Below are 19,161 nucleotides of genomic sequence, written 5' to 3' on the forward strand. Positions count from 1 at the left end.
AACCCACAAGTCTCTGGATTGATCTGAGGGGACGCTATGGAAGAACAACTGACTTCTGAGTGAGCCTACAACAGTCTACCCCCAGCCAGTATTTCCATACCAATGCCAGATGAAAAGGCAAATAACCAATATGAACAATTTCTTAAAAAAAAAAAAAATTAGGGTAAAACAGCAATAGATAAACCAAGAACAGAATGCTAATTCATATACTACCTCTCCAATTTTCTGTCATCACTTCCTACACAGGTCCAGACCCCTTTAGCCATCAAACATGCTCATAAGGGTAGGTTCTGGACCAGTCTGGAAGGACTAAGGAAAGAAAATTAGCAGGTATGACAATTTCTCCTTCCTTAGCATCGCTCCAGAGTGGTCCAGATGCTTGGGAAGTACCAAAGCAGTAAGCATAAAAAGTGGGCCCACACTAAGTGTGCAGCAATATACTTGCACCAAGGATGCATCTTCTTGGTTATTTTACTATTGTTATGCTGTTAACAAAATTGTAAGTTTTATGTTAAACTGTATCTGCTGTACACCGCCTTGGGTGAATCTCTTCATAAAGGCGGTTAATGTCCCAATAAATAAATAAATCTTGACGAGCCTGAACATCTACATGATGTCTGGTTGTCATTGCTCCACGAAAGAATGCAATGACAACCAGACAGCCACCCTGCAGACATCCCAAGAAGGAATAAGACTGTTCTCCATCCAAAAGACCACTTGCCTCCTAGCTGAATGTGTTTTAAAGACCCACAGGTACTGGGTGGATTTTTGAGGACATACACTGAAACAATAGCCTCTAATTTACTAAGCTATCATTGCCTTTGAAGCTGTCTCACCTCTGTCCATCAAACAAAATGAATAATCAACCTGAGCGCCAAACTTCCTCTGTCCTTCTGATATACTTGCATAATATTCTTCTGACATCTAGCCAATGCAACCACTTCTGCTCCCCATTTCTTCCTGCCTTCCTCAACACCAAAAGCACAATGGTTAACATGGAAGGCAGACACCACCATAGGAAGAAAAGAGGAAATAGGGCATGGCACCACCATCTTTTCAGAGAATACCTGGAAGGGCTTCCTGCATACAAGAGCACGCAACTCCAAGAGTCTTCTGGCTAAGCAAATGGACATGAAACAAACCATCTTTAAGGTGACACCCTTCAACATACCTTCTCTCAAAAGCTCAAAAAACAACTACATCAAAGCCAATAAGACAAGATTTAAATCCCAAGGCAGAACCAATAGATGATGACGGGGCCAAATTAACCTTATCCTTCTCAGAAACCACACTACATAAGAACACCATACTGCGTCAGATCAATGGTCCATCTAGCCTACTATCCTGCTTCCAACAGTGGGCAATCCGGGTCACAAGTACCTTGCAGAAACCCAATTAGTAAAAACATTCCATGCTATCAGTCCTGGGGCAAGCAGTGACTTCCCCCATGTCCATCTCAATAACAGACTTTTCCTCCAGGAACTTGTCCAAACCTTTTTAAAACCCAAATACGCTAACTGCTGTTACCATAGCCTCCGGCAAGTTCCAGAGCTTAGCTATTCTTTGGATGAAAAAATATTTCCTCCTATTTGTTTTAAAAGTATTTCCATGTAATTTCATTGAGTGCCCCTTAGTCTTTGTACTTTCTGAAAGACTGAAAAATCGATTCACTTCTACCCATTCTATACCACTCAGGATTTTATAGACCTCAATCATATCCCACCTCGGCAGTCTCCTTTCCAACACCCTACCTTGAACCAAACTTTGATAGCATGTCAAGGCTGCCACCTAAAGCTTCAAGGAGGCCAAAGCCAAACCCCTATCCAGACCATCCTGCAAAAACTCTAGGATCTGTGCTACAGATGTCTTAAGAGGGGTGATACTGACCATCAAAAATGTGCTATACTTTGACATTTCCAAAAACAGTACGGGGGGAAAAACACTCCACAGATATGAGAATAAATAGGAGCTGTAATAACATGGCAACCACAGCAAAAAACTAATTCACACAATCAATACGTCTAGTGCATTTTAATCTTCATTTGAAATTGCTCTATCTAATGTGAATCAGTCTTCACAGCGCTATGTATTGTGTGTACACTTCAGTTAGGTAGTCGCTGTTTTGTCTTATTACCTCAATAATTTTGAACTTTGTTTTTGGCTCGTGGTGTATGTTTCTGTTTTTAAATATAAGGCTAAATTAGACTAGTAAGGCACATGATTGATGAAGCTTCTAGAGCTCAGATTTAGAATAGCGGTGCACTATAAGAGATCCTTTAGCTCATTATATCATAACATCTGATGCTTCACGGTCATTACTGAAAGTTTCTTAATGGACAGAACAAATGAAGATTAAAATGCACTAGACATATTGATTTTGTGTGAATTACAGTTTTTTTTGCTGCGGTTGCCACGTTATTACTGCTCCTGTTTCTTCTCATACCCTAACTTATTTCCTTGGCATATGTCATTTTGCCTGAATATCCACAATTCTGCAACTGGGCCCTCTCAACAGTCAATATGGAGACAGATGCAGCATCTCTACCAGCCCCTGCACCAATAGGTCCTTCAACACTGAAAATTTTATTGGAACTTCCACTATACGACGCACCAGTAAATAAACTTTACTGTAAAACGTATCAGGTTTCTGTAGCCAATCGAGAGCCACTAACACCATCAGACTCCCATATTTTATTCTCTGGATGATTCGGCCCACGAAAAGCCATGGCAGGAACAAATATATCAGGCCATTTGAAGGCCACAGTGGTACCAGTGCACTGATTTCTTCACATCGAACCTCTCCCCTTTGGCTTAAAAAAATCTAAGTACCCTTACACTGGCTGTCATGCCATTAAGACCACCACCGGCTGACCCCAGCAATACAATATCCTTTCAAAAGCCTCTTGACCTAAACTCCATTCCTCCAGAGCCAAGAGATTTCTGCTCAGAAACTCTGCTTCAACATTCACTACTCCAGCTACATGTGCTATAGACAGGTCTAACAGATGAGTCATCACCCAGACCATCAGACTTGCTGCCTCCACTGCCACCTTGGCGATTCACATAGGCCACGTCTATTATATTGTGAAACAGAACACATACTTCCTTGCCTGTGAACAGTGTCTGAAAGGCAAGCAGGGCTAGGCGGACTGCTCTGGCCTTCATTTATTATGCACTATTCCTCCTCTTTCGAACAGAGGTCCTATATCATCTGCTCACGACAATGGGCGCCCCAGTCATGGAGATTGGCATCTGTTGACACATTGCCCACTATGGAGGTTCTAGACTCATGCCTTGGTCAAAGCCACCACTCCAGTTTCTCTTTGCCTTCTCCTAAAAAGGGAGCCACACATACAACGTATGAGCCTAAGGAGGCCATCAAGAAAGAAGGGATTTTTGAAGGGAATGCATGTGGACCACCTCCAAAATCACAGCCATGAAACTCAACACTTGCAGGTAATCGTGAGCCTGTGGGCTCCTGAAGCATTGGATGTTGTGGACTTGCGCTGGCAACTTTTGTGCTCTGGCTTCCATCAGGAAGATTTGCCTCTGCTGAGCATCTAACCAGACTTCCAGATGTTCTATCATCTGCAATGGTCTCAGCCTGCTTTTGGCCGGATTGACTATTCAGATATGTAGAAAAAAACAATGAGCTGGCCAGGGATATCGAGAGCTGATCCATAACAGTCAGTTGTACAGTAACGTTTATTGAACAACCCAACACAGACCTTGTTACAGCCTTTGTCTATGTCAGAGGTCTAAACATACAAATAAATGCATACAAAAATACTTATAAAAATTAAAAAAAACATGTGGACATTTATGAATATAGACTCTAAACATAGATAAAACATATAAAAAGCAAAAACAAATTTAAAAAGTAATATTTACAATAATAAACATGCAAAATAAGCAAATAAATACATATCAATAGTAAACAAAGAAACCCAGATAATAAAAAAAAGGAACAATTCAACAAGGCGTAATATAAGTAATAACTGTGCAATTCTAAAAATAGAATTCAACAAGGAATAATATAAGCAATAGCAAAAACTGTGCAATTCTAAAAATAGATTTAAAGATACACTTCACCGGATAGGACACTCAAAAAAATATGTACCAAATCATAAACAATGCGTAAAGAACGAGACTTCAACAAGGCTTGTGGTCAATTTTGTCGTTGTAATGTCAGTTAATGTTATCATGTGTGGAAGGTTTCTCTTGTTCTTTCCTATTCACCATTGTAGTTCCTTTCTTTACTTTGACTACTGTTTTTTTTTTTTTATATTGTACACTGCTTTGAACTGCTCACTGACAAAGGCAGTATAGCAAGTATTAAAAAAATAAATAGTAATTCTGTGCAATTCTAGGACCTTAAAAACAAACAAGGAATTCTTTACATGAGCTAGATGACAGCTAGCTTCAAACTTATATGTGCAGATGGAAAATACAACAATGTCAGATCACTTGCAGAAAATTCACTAAAACAAAAGTTGTAATTCAATCACTTTAAAAAAAGTTAAAACGAAAAGACGCAGATTTCAGCTTAGAAACCAAACCCTGTTGTGTGCTTCGGGATATCCACAAAGAATACACATGGACTTGATTTGCATGCACTGTCTCCATTATATGCAAATCTCATTCATGCATATTCATTGTGGATACCCTGAAAACATGACTGGCAAGGGGTACTCCAGGACCGGACTTTTGAAATGCTGTACTAGACCACCAGGGCATTTAAAGGTAGGTCCAGGGAGGGCCTCCAGGTGGCGGGAGGGCGCTAGGAGCTGTGGTTGGGGAGGGGCGGGAGGACTGGCAAGGACCTGCTCTCTGCTGGGGGGAGAGGAGGAACCCACTCTCTGCCAGGTTGGAGGGGGGGTGGCCTGAGGTTCTCTTCTAGCTTTGGGTCGGGGGGGGGGGGGGGCCCAGGACAACCAGCTGTCTGCTGGGGGGGGGGGGGGGTAGGGATGGAAGGGGAGGTTCCATTTTCAGTTTCAACAAACCGAACAGCAAATTTCAGCTTCTAATTCAGCTTTGGTCAAAACCAAGAACCCTGGTTTCGGTCACCCTCTACCACAGAGGACCACAAAAATGTATATACAGTGAAACACCGCTTGTACACATACCATTATTAATTGGGACCGGATTATGCGCGACGGCAACATGCCTCCCGATGACACTGGGTTTGTACGCAGTACAACATGGTAGTGCTTTTTGGCAACTTTTGTAAAAGAACTTCAGAGGCAGGCAGGAGGCAGCTAAAAAACCTGGTTGTGCAAGTGCTTCTTTGGCAACTTTTGTAAAACAACTCTGGAGACAGATTTGCTTATACCTGCACCAATAATACGTGGTTCCAAGGTCTTTGCCTCCCATCTACTGCGTATTATCAGTGCTCGAATGTATACAAATTATTACTGCTTCACAAAATTCTGCAAATGTTTTCAGAAACAAAAAAGAACAGAAGCAACTAATCACTATTCTCGAACGGGTCTCTTGCACCCACATCAGTTCTAAGACTGACAACAGGGATAAAACCTTTCAAGGATATCCATTACAAAAAAAAAGCCCAAATCCCTTACTGTCCTATAGAGTCTGGCAGAAGTAGCTCTCAGTCAGAAAGTGAAATGCTGAACTACAGTATCTCTTTCCTTTGAAGTTAAGCCTTCCCGTGCTGCAGTGCTGACTGACAGCCCTCAGGGTCAAAGAACACTAATTCAAATACCAAAAGAAATAAAATCACTGTCCAAGCCCATTAAAAAAAAGGAGAAATGTTTCAGAAACCCCTGAAGCAGGTGTTCTGCCAAAACATGAAGAGCATATGATACACGGTGGAAACAAATATAACAGACTAAGGGCATATAATATTTGGCAGAGATGAATATAATAGACTTAAGGTGGACTGTCAGACTCTGATATGAGAGTTTTGGGGTTTTTTTTTGTATATGTGGTTGTATGTAAATTTATCTTTGCAATAAAAGTTTCAAGTTTTATAATCATTCAATATATTATATATGCATACTCCCCTAATTGCTTTATTTTATTATTATTTATCTTTTGCAATTGGGCTTTTTCCCTCTTGTGTACTTTCCTTGCTATTTAATTACAGTGAGCACAGTGTTTTAACAATACATTGATTGTTCAAGTGCTAAGGAGAGCATCAGCAAGTGTCTGATTGTTTTTAGGTGATTCTCTTCTCCATTTAATTTTTGAAGTAAATCCAGTAGCTCCCCCTTTTTAAATGGCTATGCTCATTTTAACACCAAAGCATATTTTTTAATACACATTCACTGGCACAGTTGGCAATTATTTAGTCTGAAGCCCACAACAGGGTTTGGTTTCAAAGTTGAAATTGATGTATTTATATTATATTTTCAAAATTAAGTATTTTGTTTTGGGTTTTCAATGACATAATTGTCAAAGATTTTGAGATTTGTGGTATATCAAATAAAGAGGTGTGAATATCAATGAAATGCTTTGATGTCCCCATGCATACCCCCACCCTCCCACTCTGTCAGACTGTCAAAGTAATGCTGTGATGTTTCTCTTATATATACTATCTGCTACCACATTTGCTTATTTCCGATCTGACGAAGAAGGGCAACCTTCGAAAGCTAATCAAGAAATGTATTAAGCTATGTCCAATAAAAAAGGTATCATCTTATTTTCTTTTCCATGTTTTATTTTGTTTGACTTCTATATTAAATAAACCTGAACCTTGAACCCACTTTTTTGTTCTTTTTATTTTTCTAATCATGGTCACACAATAGGCAAGCAATGATAATCTGTTGCACTTATTTATTTTTTCCTTTTTATTCTTTTTTAAAGTGACTGAATTACAACTTCTGTTTTATTTATTAATTTGAATTTTTATCATGCCTTTTCCAGTAATTGCTCAAGGTGAGTTACATTCAGGTACACTAGGTATTTTTAGTGAATTTTCCACAAGTCATCTAGTATTATTGTGTTTCCATCTGCACATATAAGTTGTCATCTCACTCAGGTAAAGAATTGTTTTTTAAGGTGCTAGAATTGCACAAAATTACTATTGATCACATGCCTTAATAAACTGTCTCATTCTTTACAAATTTTTTATGATTTGTTTCATACCTGTTGAGCGACCTCCTGGACCGGATGGTATACATCCTAGAGTACTGATAGAACTGAAAAATGAGCTTGTGGAGCTTCTGTTAGTGATATGCAATTTATCCTTAAAATCAGGCGTGGTACCGGAAAATTAGAGGGTGGCCAATGTAACGCCGATTTTTAAAAAAGGATCCAGGGGAGATCCGGGAAATTATAGACCGGTGAGTCTGACGTCGGTGCCGGGGAAAATAGTAAAGGCTATTATTAAAAACAAAATTACAGAGCACATCCAAGGACATGGATTACTGACACCAAGTCAGCACGGCGTTATTGTGGGGAGATCTTGCCTGAACAATTTACTTCAATTCTTTGAAGGAGTAAACAAACATGTGGACAAAGGGGAGCCGGTTGATATTGTGTATCTGGATTTTCAAAAGGCGTTTGATAAGGCACCTCATGAAAGACTACAGAGGAAATAGGAGGGTCATGGGATAGGAGGAAATGTCCTATTGTGGATTAAAAACTGGTTGAAGGATAGGAAACAGAGAGTGGGGTTAAATGGGCAGTATTCACAATGGAGAAGGGTAGTTAGTGGGGTTCCTCAGGGGTCAGTGCTAGGACCGCTGCTTTTTAATATATTTATAAATGATTTAGAGATGGGAGTAACCAGCGAGGTAATTAAATTTGCTGATGACACAAAATTATTCAAAGTCGTTAACTTGCAAGAGGATTGTGCAAAATTACAGAAGGACCTTACAAGACTGGGAGACTGGGCGGCTAAATGGCAGATGACGTTTAATGTGAACAAGTGCAAGGTGATGCATGTGGGGAAAAATAACCTGAATTATAGCTACGTTATGCAAGGTTCCACGTTAGGAGTTACGGACCAAGAAAGGGATCTGGGTGTCATCGTTGATAATACACTGAAACCTTCTGCTCTGTGTGCTGCTGCGGCTCGGAAAGCGAATAGAATGTTGGGTATTATTAGGAAAGGTATGGAGAACAGATGCAAGGATGTTATATTGCCGTTGTATCGCTCCATGGTGCGACCGCATCTTGAGTATTATGTTCAATTCTGGTCGCCGCATTTCAAGAAAGATATAGTAGAACTGGAAAAGGTGGAGCGAAGGGCAACAAAAATGATAGCAGGGATGGGACGACTTCCCTATGAAGAAAGACTAAGGAGGCTAGGGCTTTTCAGCTTGGAGAAGAGATGGCTGAGGGGAGACATGATAGAGGTATATAAAATAATGAGTGGAGTGGAACAGGTGGATGTGAAGTGTCTGTTCACGCTTTCCAAAAATACTAGGACTAAGGGGCATGCGATGAAACTACAGTGTAGTAAATTTAAAACAAATAGGAGAAAAGTTTTCTTCACCCAACACATAACTCTGGAATTCGTTGCCGGAGAACGTAGTGAAGGCGGTTAGCTTGGCAGAGTTTAAAAAGGGGTTGGACGGTTTCCTAAACGACAAGTCCATAGACCGCTAATAAATGGACTTGGGAAAAATCCACAATTTCGGGCATAACTTGTATAAAATGTTTGTACATTTGGGCAGCTTGCCAGGTGCCCTTGACCTGGATTGGCCACTGTCGGGAACAGGATGCTGGGCTCGACGGACCTTTGGTCTTTTCCCAGTATGGCATTATTTATGTATGTACTTATGACCTACCCTGAAAAGTATAGCTTTCTATCTACTTTTAGAATTGTACAGTTTTTGCTACTGCTTACATCATGTGCCTTACTGAATTGCTCCTTTTTCATATAATTCGAAGTCTATCCCTGAGAATGTTATCTTTGTTTGCTATTTATATGTATTAGTTTATCATTTTGCATTTTTATTATTGTAAATATGTTAAAGCTGGTTCGACTTTTATGTATTTTGTGTTTTGGCTATTTACATTTGTTATGCCCACATATTTACTTTTAATTTTTATACGTAATTTTATATGTTTTTATGTGTACGTTTAGACCCCAATGCAGGCAAAGGCCAAAACACGGTCTGTGTCAGACTGTTTAATAAAACATACCATACAACAACTGACTCCTGTGGATTATCTCTCTATATCCTGACCAACTTCCTGTTTTTTTTTAACTTGTGGTTCATCTTTTGGTGTTTCTCCTCTCCATTTTGATGGACAAAATACCCAGTCAAATACTTCAGAAACTGCACCACCCAAGTGATAACCAGTTCATTCTCCTGGAATGACTTTGCTTGAGTCAGCCAACTGTCCAGATAAAGATGCACCAAAATTCCTTCCCAGCATAATGCCACAGATTCTACTACAGTACTTCAGGAAAGTTCCAAAGTTCTGCTACCAGACCAAACAGCAGTGCACAAAATATTGCCTTAAAATTGTAAAACATAGGAATTTTTGATGCCCTTGACAAATCACGATATGGAGACAGGTCTCTGTTGAGTCCAAAATTGTCATGAACTACAATGCCTGACTGCAGTATTTTCATCCAAAACCTGGGTATCCTGCATGCTGTTTACTCACTTGAGGTCTAGAAATCAGTCGGAAAGTTCCCTCCTTTTTGGGAGCCACAAAGTAAATAATGTACCTCTCCATGCCTCTCTCCTCCAGTAGGACGGGTACCACCACCTGAAGTTGCAGCCACATTTGCAGAGTGTCTAATGGGCAACACCTTTAGACTAGAATGGCAGGGACACTCCAGGAAAGTGTCTAGAAGCAAATGTGCAAACTCCAGGGAGTACCCCTTGTGGATATCTTCAAGGGCCAACTGATCTGTGGTAATCTGAGTCTACGTCCAGTAGAAGTCCCTCAGTGAGCACCAACTGCCACTGGAGGATGCACCCTAACACCCTCACTGTGGCCTTTGGAACTCACCATGAGCTACCATTCCTGCCTACTGACCACTTCTTTGGCCACCATGAAAGGACTGTCTTCTCTGAAAAAGTATTCCACCCTGGCTCCTAATCACTCATCCAGATCAATTAATCCCTAGCCTCTCATAAGCATCTTAAGGTTGGTGCCTCTGTGACAGGAAGCTAGAAGAACTCAGGATTTCAACAATAAGGAAAACTCCCAACTCGGAGTAAGTGCACCCATTCCAACTGGTGCCAGTTGTTACTGGCCCCATGGCTGAGAATGGTGTCCTCTACCTACAGAGCCTCTACATATACCTTTCAGATTATCCTCAGGCAGATGCAGAACCTAGTCAAGAGTTTCAGAGAATCTAAATCCTCTTCAAATAACAATATCCCTCGAGATGGGAGATTGCTCATCTTCAACTTAGATGCCATGTCTGCGGAACAGCTACACCATCAAAGGGCTCTCCAAGCCATTATGGAAGCACCATGTTCTTTGCTAAAACCCTAAGCAACTCATAAAGGGCATCTGCCAGAAAGGTCGAACCCATTTCAGTCTTGGACACCTCCTGACCTACCATGCCAAGCTGATCTACTGGTCCGTTCAACAACTTTTCGGCTCTAGCCACCAGACTACTACAAATCACCATGTGCAAGGCCAAAGCCAAAACATCAAAGCCCAATGGTCCGAAAGATCATTCAGTGCTGCAGTCATTTCAGCTCCTTTCACTGCCAATACCACTGTATCTACTTGCGGGGAGGGGGGGCTCAAGACTTCCCTGTCTTTCCTGGGATCAGATACAGCCTTACCATAGACCAACTAACCAAGAATGCCGCATCAGGAGCATCCCATTCCACCTTAATCATATCCCAAATAATCTGTTGCATGGGGAAAGATCTAGCAAGCCTCTGTATGACTTTTAGCAGGGAATCTACCTTCAGGCTGCTGTCCTCCTTTTTCCCCTCCTCTAAAGTTCAGCAAGGAGCTCTTGCAACTCATCTGTAAGAAAAACATGCATCACAGAAGACTCCTCCCCTGGGGGCAGTTTCTTCATCTAGTTAATATCAATTTGCTTCTCCTGCCAAGCCTGAAATTCATCAACCCAGGTCTAGGTTTTCCTCAGACACAGTGGACCCATCATCCTCTAGCTTCCTGGTCCAATCTAATCTCTGTCTCTGTGATGCAGTGGGCACCCCCCCCTTTTTTCAAAATTTCACATCTGACCCAACTGCCCTCCTGCCTTTTTCAAGCAGAATGCTTTATACATGACCAAAATAAACTACAGGGGAAAACCCACACCTCCGCAGGGCTCCCCCTAACCTCTATGACCTGACAGAACTGTGAGTGACTCCACTACCTCAAGGCACAGTGGTTCCTCTGATGCCTACGCCTTTTCTAAAATGGTGGTGGTTCCCGCCAAAAGCAGTCCCACGGCCATGTTCAACACTGCCACCACTCTCCCCTGCCTGTGGTCTCAGTTACACTCTGGACTCCTTCCATCACTGCTGGATCACAGGGAATGTGCAAACTCCAGGGTGTACCCCTTGTGGATATCCTCTCTAAGGATGCAACACCCTGCACCAAGACTCTCCAACGCTTGGCATCGACACAAGCGGCAGCACCAGGGCTGTTCGCCACTCATAACATGCTCCACTGGGACTGTGGTGTCTCCCTCACTTCCTTGACCCACACCAGCTGTGGTGGAATGACAGACCACTGGAGAAGCAGCCAGGAAGCAGCTTGCAAGTATGCTGCCCCCAATCCAGTACTCAAGGTTCCTCCCTCCAGTCACAGGGAGGGGAAGATGACGCACACATCAGCCCACAGATTGTACTCCTGCGAGCCCAGGGACACTACAAAGGAAAAGGAGGGCCCAGAGGCATTAAAGGGGAATGGGAGGGACACGGCCACCCAGGTGTAATATCCCCAGGGCTAGGCCTTGATGACCCCTGCCCTGCTAGCCAGACACCCAAAAATGCCTTCAGTAAAAATGCCAGGCATTTTTGTTTGTTTGGGGTTTTTTTTTTTTAAATTGATCTGGTGCTGAAAACAAAGGCCTTGGAGGACCTCTTCACCCCTCCCTCCCAAAGCTAACCAGCCTGACTAGTCAAGACTAAATAGGCTTATTCACTTCTCCCATCTGCTGGAGACTGAGAAATACTGGCTGGGGGTGGACTACATAGAACAGTTATAGGCTCAGGTCAGTTGTTCTCCACCTCTATTTGCTGGTAGGAGTGCATAAACGCAAGCATTTGGAATGGTCTGGAGGAATACTAAGGCAACAAGAGATTCCCCCCACCCCCACCCCTTCTCCCACTGTTTGCAAACCCTACTACCCTCAAGGATAGTCCTATCTATATTCTTCTATCTGTGCACACCATCAGGCCATCTTCCCTCCTGCTGGCCTACCTGCTCATCATATTCTGGGTCCTGGTTCCCTACCGCCCTGTACCTTGCGCCTCTTGCTAGCCAGATTGCTCAGCATGTCCCGGGGAGTGGGGAACTTGCTGGGGTCCCAGGTGAAGTAGCGTTTGCCATCCGTGTGTTCAATGTCCAGCCAGAGCACATCATAAGGGATGTCATGTTCATCGAAGCCAGCATCTACACCACGCACATCTTCCTCATCATTATAGTTCCAACGACACTGATGATACCCAAGGAGAAAAAGGGTGGGAAGGCCTGTGTGCCTGAGACAAAGAGACTCTGTTACTGCTCTCTACCCTTACTGAAGCCCCAAGAAGGAGGAGACTGAGTCTGAGAAATAGAGAGATAGTATTATTGCACACTACCCTAATGAAGCACCAGTGGAGAGGACACGGGGAAAGGTTGTGTTTGAGATCCATACTATGTTCTGCCTCTAATGATGCCCCCAAGGACGAGGAAAAGTGACTTTTATGGTGCAAGATTTCTACTAAGCCAAGCCCCTCAGGAACATCCTGCACTTAGTGAGGTCTTGCTAGAATAGTATCGGAAGTAGGTGGGGGGTGGGAGGGGTAGAAGGTAAAATTGCAGGCATAGCCACTCCGAGGACTGTGCAAGTAGTGCAGCCACACAGGGGGCAAGGGAAATGGGAGGGGGGGGGGGGTGCAAAAATCACTCTCCGTTAACTGTTTCCCTGCAGCACAGTGGGCTGGGTGGGAGAACTAGGAGGCATGTCACACAGGGTGTGATTCTGGCTCAGGATACTCCTGATCGCAAGTCATGGTGTTCACGGTTGCATGTTACCCATTAGACACACATAATATAACAGGTTCAAGGGTTATGCTTTACCTGTTAGAGATGCATACTGCCGGAAGACATCCTTTGCACTGGGTCCCATCATTAAGAAGACATCTATTATGCCACTCTCAGACATCCAGCGAATGTCTGTCTGTGGGGTCTCACCCCCTCCCTGTATGTAATCCAACATCTTCCCAAACAATGTCTGCAATGGGTAAATATGTGTTACACATTCTTCCATAGCCCCAGGGGAGCAAAATAACTACCCCAAGCCTTATTCTTTTCCATGCGTAATCCGTAACTCTTCTCACCAGCCCATGATTCTTTTTGGATCCCCACCCACCTCTTTAATCTGTCCCCCATTCTCTGCTGTAAACCCTTCCCCTATAACTCACCACTATCCCACTCCATTCCATTCCCTACTGTACCCCCTCGCATCCTTTCTCCATCCCCTACTCAACTTCTGTTCCATCCCCCACTGTACCCTTCCCCCCAGTCAACCTCTAATCTTATCCCTCGCTGTAATCAGTGCTCAACCTCTACCCTATCCCCATCCCACATTGTATCCTCCCCCAGCACAACCTCTGCCCCATCTCTTGTTGTACCCCCCATCTCTTGTTGTAACCTCTCCTCCATCCCACATAGTGCCCCCCTGCTCAACTTCTGCCCTATCCATTACCCCTCCCCCCACGCAACCACTCCCCTTATCCCCTGCTATACCCTCTGCTTAATCTCTGTCCCATTCCCTGCTACACTCTCCCCTCCATCCTTCACTGTGTCGTCTAGCTAATTTCTAACCTGTCCTTTGAGGTACCTCCAGTTTCTGCCCTGTGCCCTGCTGTACTCCTGCCCTGTTCCTTTCCTCTCTCTCTGTGCCCCAACTCAGTCTCACCTTGCCAGCCGTGTTTGAAGAAATATCCACCCAGGTCTCTGCAGCATTCAGCCAGAAGATGCCAAGGGTGCGCTGGCTATTGTGCGCCAGAAGGACAGGCACAGAGCCGTAAAGTGCCATTGGGTTATACAGCTCATACTGGAAAACATCCAAGTTATAGAGTCTGTACGGGTCACCACCTCTGTGGAAAAAATGGAGAAATTATGTCTTACCTAATAATTTTCTTTCCTTTAGTCCTACCAGACTAGACCAGACCCTGCAGGTTATGCCTGTCAATCAGTGGATTAAGTCAAAGAAACAACATAGTTCTGTGTGATTCGCCCTTTAAGGGCATTGTGCAGCCTTAGAATACTCAGTATTTTGAATGACCAAGCAATGGAGCTCATGTTCACATTTCTGATCCAATGTTGTATTCATCCATTACCTATACTAACCAGGTACCGTTGAACTTTGACACACAGTTCTCTGGGTCAGAAGCTGCCTCAAAATCCAATGAGAGATAAGTTAGAGAAATTGCAATATAGAAGGAACTTCGAGCTGCAAAATGATAAGAAAAAGGAGAACATTCCAGAGTGGAAACAAAGTTCATTAGAATTTAACTAGGGAGGGTTTCTGGACTGGTTTGGTAGGACTCACAACGAAAGAAAATTATCAAGTATAACAATTTCTCCTTCCTTCCAACCAGACCAGTTCAGAACCTGTGGGATGTAGCAAAGCAGCTCCCAGTTAGGGTGGGACTCCAAGCCCTTGGATGTATAAAGCCTACCCCAAAGGGTAGGAAGGTTGGAGGCATTACAGGGAACCAAACTCAACAAAATAAAACCACGCTCAAATGAGATAAAAACAGAAGGAGGCATATTTTCAAAGCACTTAGACTTACAAACTTCCACAGTAACCTATGCAACTTTGTAAGTCTAAGTGCTTTGAAAATGAGCCCCGGGGTGCCCTTACAATGCATCTTCAAAAACCAATAGACTGGTAGAAGAGTAAACAAATATTAGATGGACAGAATTTTCCTAAAGACAGAGAAGTAAGAAAAGATCCTCAAACACAATGGGAAGGAGTAGATGAGGTACTTGACATTCCTGGATTAAGAAAACATAGTTAGAATGAAAGAAGATCAACTGATCCCTCAGGAAATAGGATACAGTCCATACAGAACAGAGATGCGATAAGGACCCTCCTACATCTGAGAATGTGACTATACTCCAAGAAATCTTATTAATTAATTAAAATGCTCTGATCTTGAGATGAGAAAAATCATGGAGATTTCCCGAGGATGAGTAGGGTAACTCATCTTTCTGAATCCTCCAAGGATGTGAATACAAACACCCTTAGAAAATAATTCTCCTCGAAAGGAGAACAGTACCAGAAGGTGGATTCAGCCATGGGAAATCCAAGCATACAAAGAGGAAGAGTCAGGGAGGAGCGTTCTAGATGAAGACGGCCAAAGAAAAAAAATAAAGGAGAACTTGTAAGGATCTCCCAGCAGTTCACCCTTGACTTATCTCCTATGAAGAAAAAGCAAGAAAAAAATGTATAATACATTAAGTATTAACAAAAGTGAACTTCTAAGGCTTCTTAATAGTCTTTGAGCAAGAATGTCCAGAGATCACTGAACCCAGCACCAATCAACTTTAAAAGATTGAAAAGATTTTTTTTTTTTAATTGTATTTGAAGCAGTGAAGGGGTAAGAAAATCAGCCAGCAACACAAGAATAGAAGTGGCATTTGAAACCTGGGTTCACTGGCTCTGAGCTTACAGAACTGTTAGGCTATTCCTCTACTACAGGAAGTCCAAGTCCCCTAGAAGATGTAAAACATAAGGCTCTATAGCCCACTCTCCAAAAAAGGAGAGGCTGAAAATACTAATGACTGCTACAGCAAGACCAGCTTGCAAAGACACTGTTCCATAACTGTCAAACAAAGAATTTTTTCTCGCTTACTGATAGCAAGATAACTTGCTTTACAAGAACCTTTGTACGAAAAGAGCTGCATCATCTCTTCATTGACTCCTGGCTAGGGTACCAAAGTTTGTCTGTCAGGCATCTAGATATATAGTCAAAAGGAAGACATGCATGTCACAAAAAAAACACCCCAAACAGGATCCAGACTCAATTCCAAAGCTAGTCCTGAAACTCTGCAGCTATTAAAGGAAGGTATCCCAAAAGAGATTCCAGAGAAGTCTCATCACATGACTGCAAGAATGGAGAGAAGTCCAAACTGTAAAGAACTCTGGACAGTAGGAAATCGTTACCATTTGCTTTGTATGCCCTGCTACCCATGATTATTGTAGCAAGGTTCCAAGCAAGAGATACTACACCTATAGCAATCAATACCTAGTGGACTCACTAGAAAGGCAGCAAACAGGGACAGTCCTACAAGCAAACTCCGATTCCTGCTAGAACCATACTAGTGAACAAAAAAAACATAAGAATAGACATACTGGGTCAGAACAATGGTCCATCTAGCCCAGTATCCTGCTTCCAACAGTGGCCAATCCAGATCACAAGTAACTGGAAGAATCCCAAATAGTAGCAAGATTCCATGCTACCGATCCCAGGGCAAGCAGTGGCTTCTCCAATTTCTATCTCAATAGCACACTATGAAATTTTCCTCCAGGTACTTGTCCAAACCTTTTTTTAAAAACCAGATATGCTAACCGCTGTAACTACAACCTCTGGCAAAGAGTTCCAGAGTTTAACTATTCACTGATTGAAAAAATATTTCCTCCTATTCATTTTTAAAGTACAGTGCAATCCGCTTAAGTGCAAGGGTCTAGGAACAAAGAAATACATGCAGTTAACCGGAGCATGCACTTAACCATTGTGACCCAAAGAAGCTTGACATCTGATAAACATATGTACAATACTGTTTATTATACGTACAGTATACAGTCTCCGTTAACTGATGTTAGGCTTACTTGAAGTAATCAGTCATAGTCCTCTGTACACTTGTGTCTGTGAGTTCCATAGACTACGTCTGCCAGACGGTAAAACTGTCATAGCACTGACATCCAGTGGCCTCCAGATAGGCCTGCATGGTGTTGAGACTCTCCAGCACTCTTGCAAAAGTGACAGGAGGTGGTTGAATTTCGTCAGCATGTGCTTCGCTGCTCATTTCATCATGCTTCATCATCAGCCATTGCCTGCGTGTAGGCGCATATCTCGACATCAGTGCTGTTGTCAGCTGTTTGTAGATCGTAATCAACAGCTACGCAGTGTTGAAACTCCTCTTCAGTAACACCGGCTAGGATGTCAATAGCCTGTTCATCTCACGCGTTTGCAACAGCTGCATCTGTTTTGTCCCTCTTCACATCCCTAACAAAGCTTGCCCGCTTGTAGAAGTTCACAATGGTTGCCTGTGTAACATGATTCCAGACTTCTTTCTGCATATGTAGGGAATCCAACAGTGATAGATTACGAGCCAGTTCAACAGCACGTTTATCCTTGCCAATCTGGTCATCCATAACACTCATCAGACGACGTAGCATAAGAGCCCAATAATGTTGTTTGAAATTGGCTATTATGCCCTGATCCATAGGTTAGATCAGAGAGGTAGTGTTTGGTGGCAGGAAGACCACCTTGACGTTAGACAGCCTGACATCATCACTGTGTGCAGCACAATTATCACAAAGCAACAAAATCTGACGCTTTTGTGCCCGCATTCTAGTGTCTCACTTCTTTAGCCACTGCTTCCAAATTTCCCCAGTCATCCATGAATTTGCGTTAGCCTCGTATGACACAGGAAGTCGCTTAACATTCTTGAAGCAATGGGAGTGTTTGCTCTTTCCAATGACGAGTGGTTCCAATTTCTCATTCCCATCCATATTGCGGCAAAGGAGGATCGTCAGTCGGTTCTTCAATGTTTTACTTCCTGTAGTTTCGGCTTGTTTGAATGCAAGTGTTCCATCAGGAATCGCTCGCCAGTAGAGACCGTTTTCATCAGCATTGAAAATGTCACGAGGTGCAAACTAGTTCAAGATGGTAGGAAGAACTGAAACAACCCAATTTTCAGCACCAAAGTCATCAGCGTCTTGTTTTTCACCATGCTGTTTCTTGAATTTTATGCTGTTCCTCTCCTTCCATCTTTCCAACCATCCAACAGTGGCTTTGAATTCAGTTAGTCCAAGACTTTCAGCTAGCTGATTAGCTTTCTCCATAAGCAGTGGACCACTGACAGGCAACTGTCTGCTCCTGACTTGAGAAAACCATCGAAGAGCATCTTCTACATCCTCAGCTTTTCCTGCCCGTTTTCGTTTCCTGTGTGGATTTGTATTGTTTTGCCAGTCTTCCAGAAGCGGATCTTTCTGCTTCAAGATATGTGAAATTTGACTGGGATTGACACCATATTCTTTAGCAATAGATGCTTGACTTTGTTTGTTTTCTAATTTTTTAAGAACTTCTATTTGTTCAGCCAGTGTTAAAGCATTAAAGTTGTGCGACAACGACGACGACTCCAGTGCACACTCTAACAACATTCTTTCACTTATTCTGCCTGTGGCAGTTAACCAACGAGATTTCAAATTTACCGCCCCTTTTTCATGTGCCAATCGGCTTCCATATTCCGTGCGTGCGCTTATGTGCAGTCTTTCCTGCAGAGGAGCGGTCTTAAACCATGCATATAAGCGAATCTTGCACTTAGCAGTGGTGCGCTAAACCAAAGTTTGTCCCCATAGAAATTGATGGCACCAAAAACGGGTGTAACTTAATTGAGTGTCCCCTAGTCTTTGTGCTTTTTGAAAGAGAAAAAAGAATTTATTCATTTTTACCCATTCTACACCACTCAGGATTTTGTAAATCTCAAACATATCCTCCCTCAGCCATCTCTTTTCCAAGCTGGAGCCCTAACCTCTTTGGCCTTTCCTCATATATGAGGAGTTCCATCCCCTTTTTCATTTTGGTCACCCTTCATTGAATCTTTCCTAATTCTGCTGTATCTTTTTTGAGATAAAGTGATCAGAACTGCACGTAATATTCAAGGTAATGAGGTTGCACCATGGAGCAATACAGAGGCATTATAATATTCTTCATCTTATTTTCTCTCTCTTTCATAATAATTCCTAGAATCTTGTTTGCTTTTTGACCGCCACTGCACACTGGACAGAAGATTTCAGCATATTGTCTACGATGA

General features: G+C 42.6%; 1 protein-coding gene across 1 annotated transcript in view; it reads right to left on the reverse strand.

The window, feature by feature from the left end:
• Positions 1 to 19,161, reverse strand: part of GANAB (glucosidase II alpha subunit) — a 75,677-nt gene that overhangs the window by 41,705 nt on the left and 14,811 nt on the right. Inside the window, 4 exon segments of the mRNA XM_030217502.1 lie at positions 12,371 to 12,579; positions 12,582 to 12,605; positions 13,189 to 13,342; positions 14,030 to 14,210. Of these exon segments, the coding sequence (XP_030073362.1) occupies positions 12,371 to 12,579; positions 12,582 to 12,605; positions 13,189 to 13,342; positions 14,030 to 14,210 (568 nt within the window).

This window comes from Microcaecilia unicolor, chromosome 11, assembly GCF_901765095.1.
Source record: "Microcaecilia unicolor chromosome 11, aMicUni1.1, whole genome shotgun sequence".
NCBI lineage: Eukaryota > Metazoa > Chordata > Amphibia > Gymnophiona > Siphonopidae > Microcaecilia > Microcaecilia unicolor.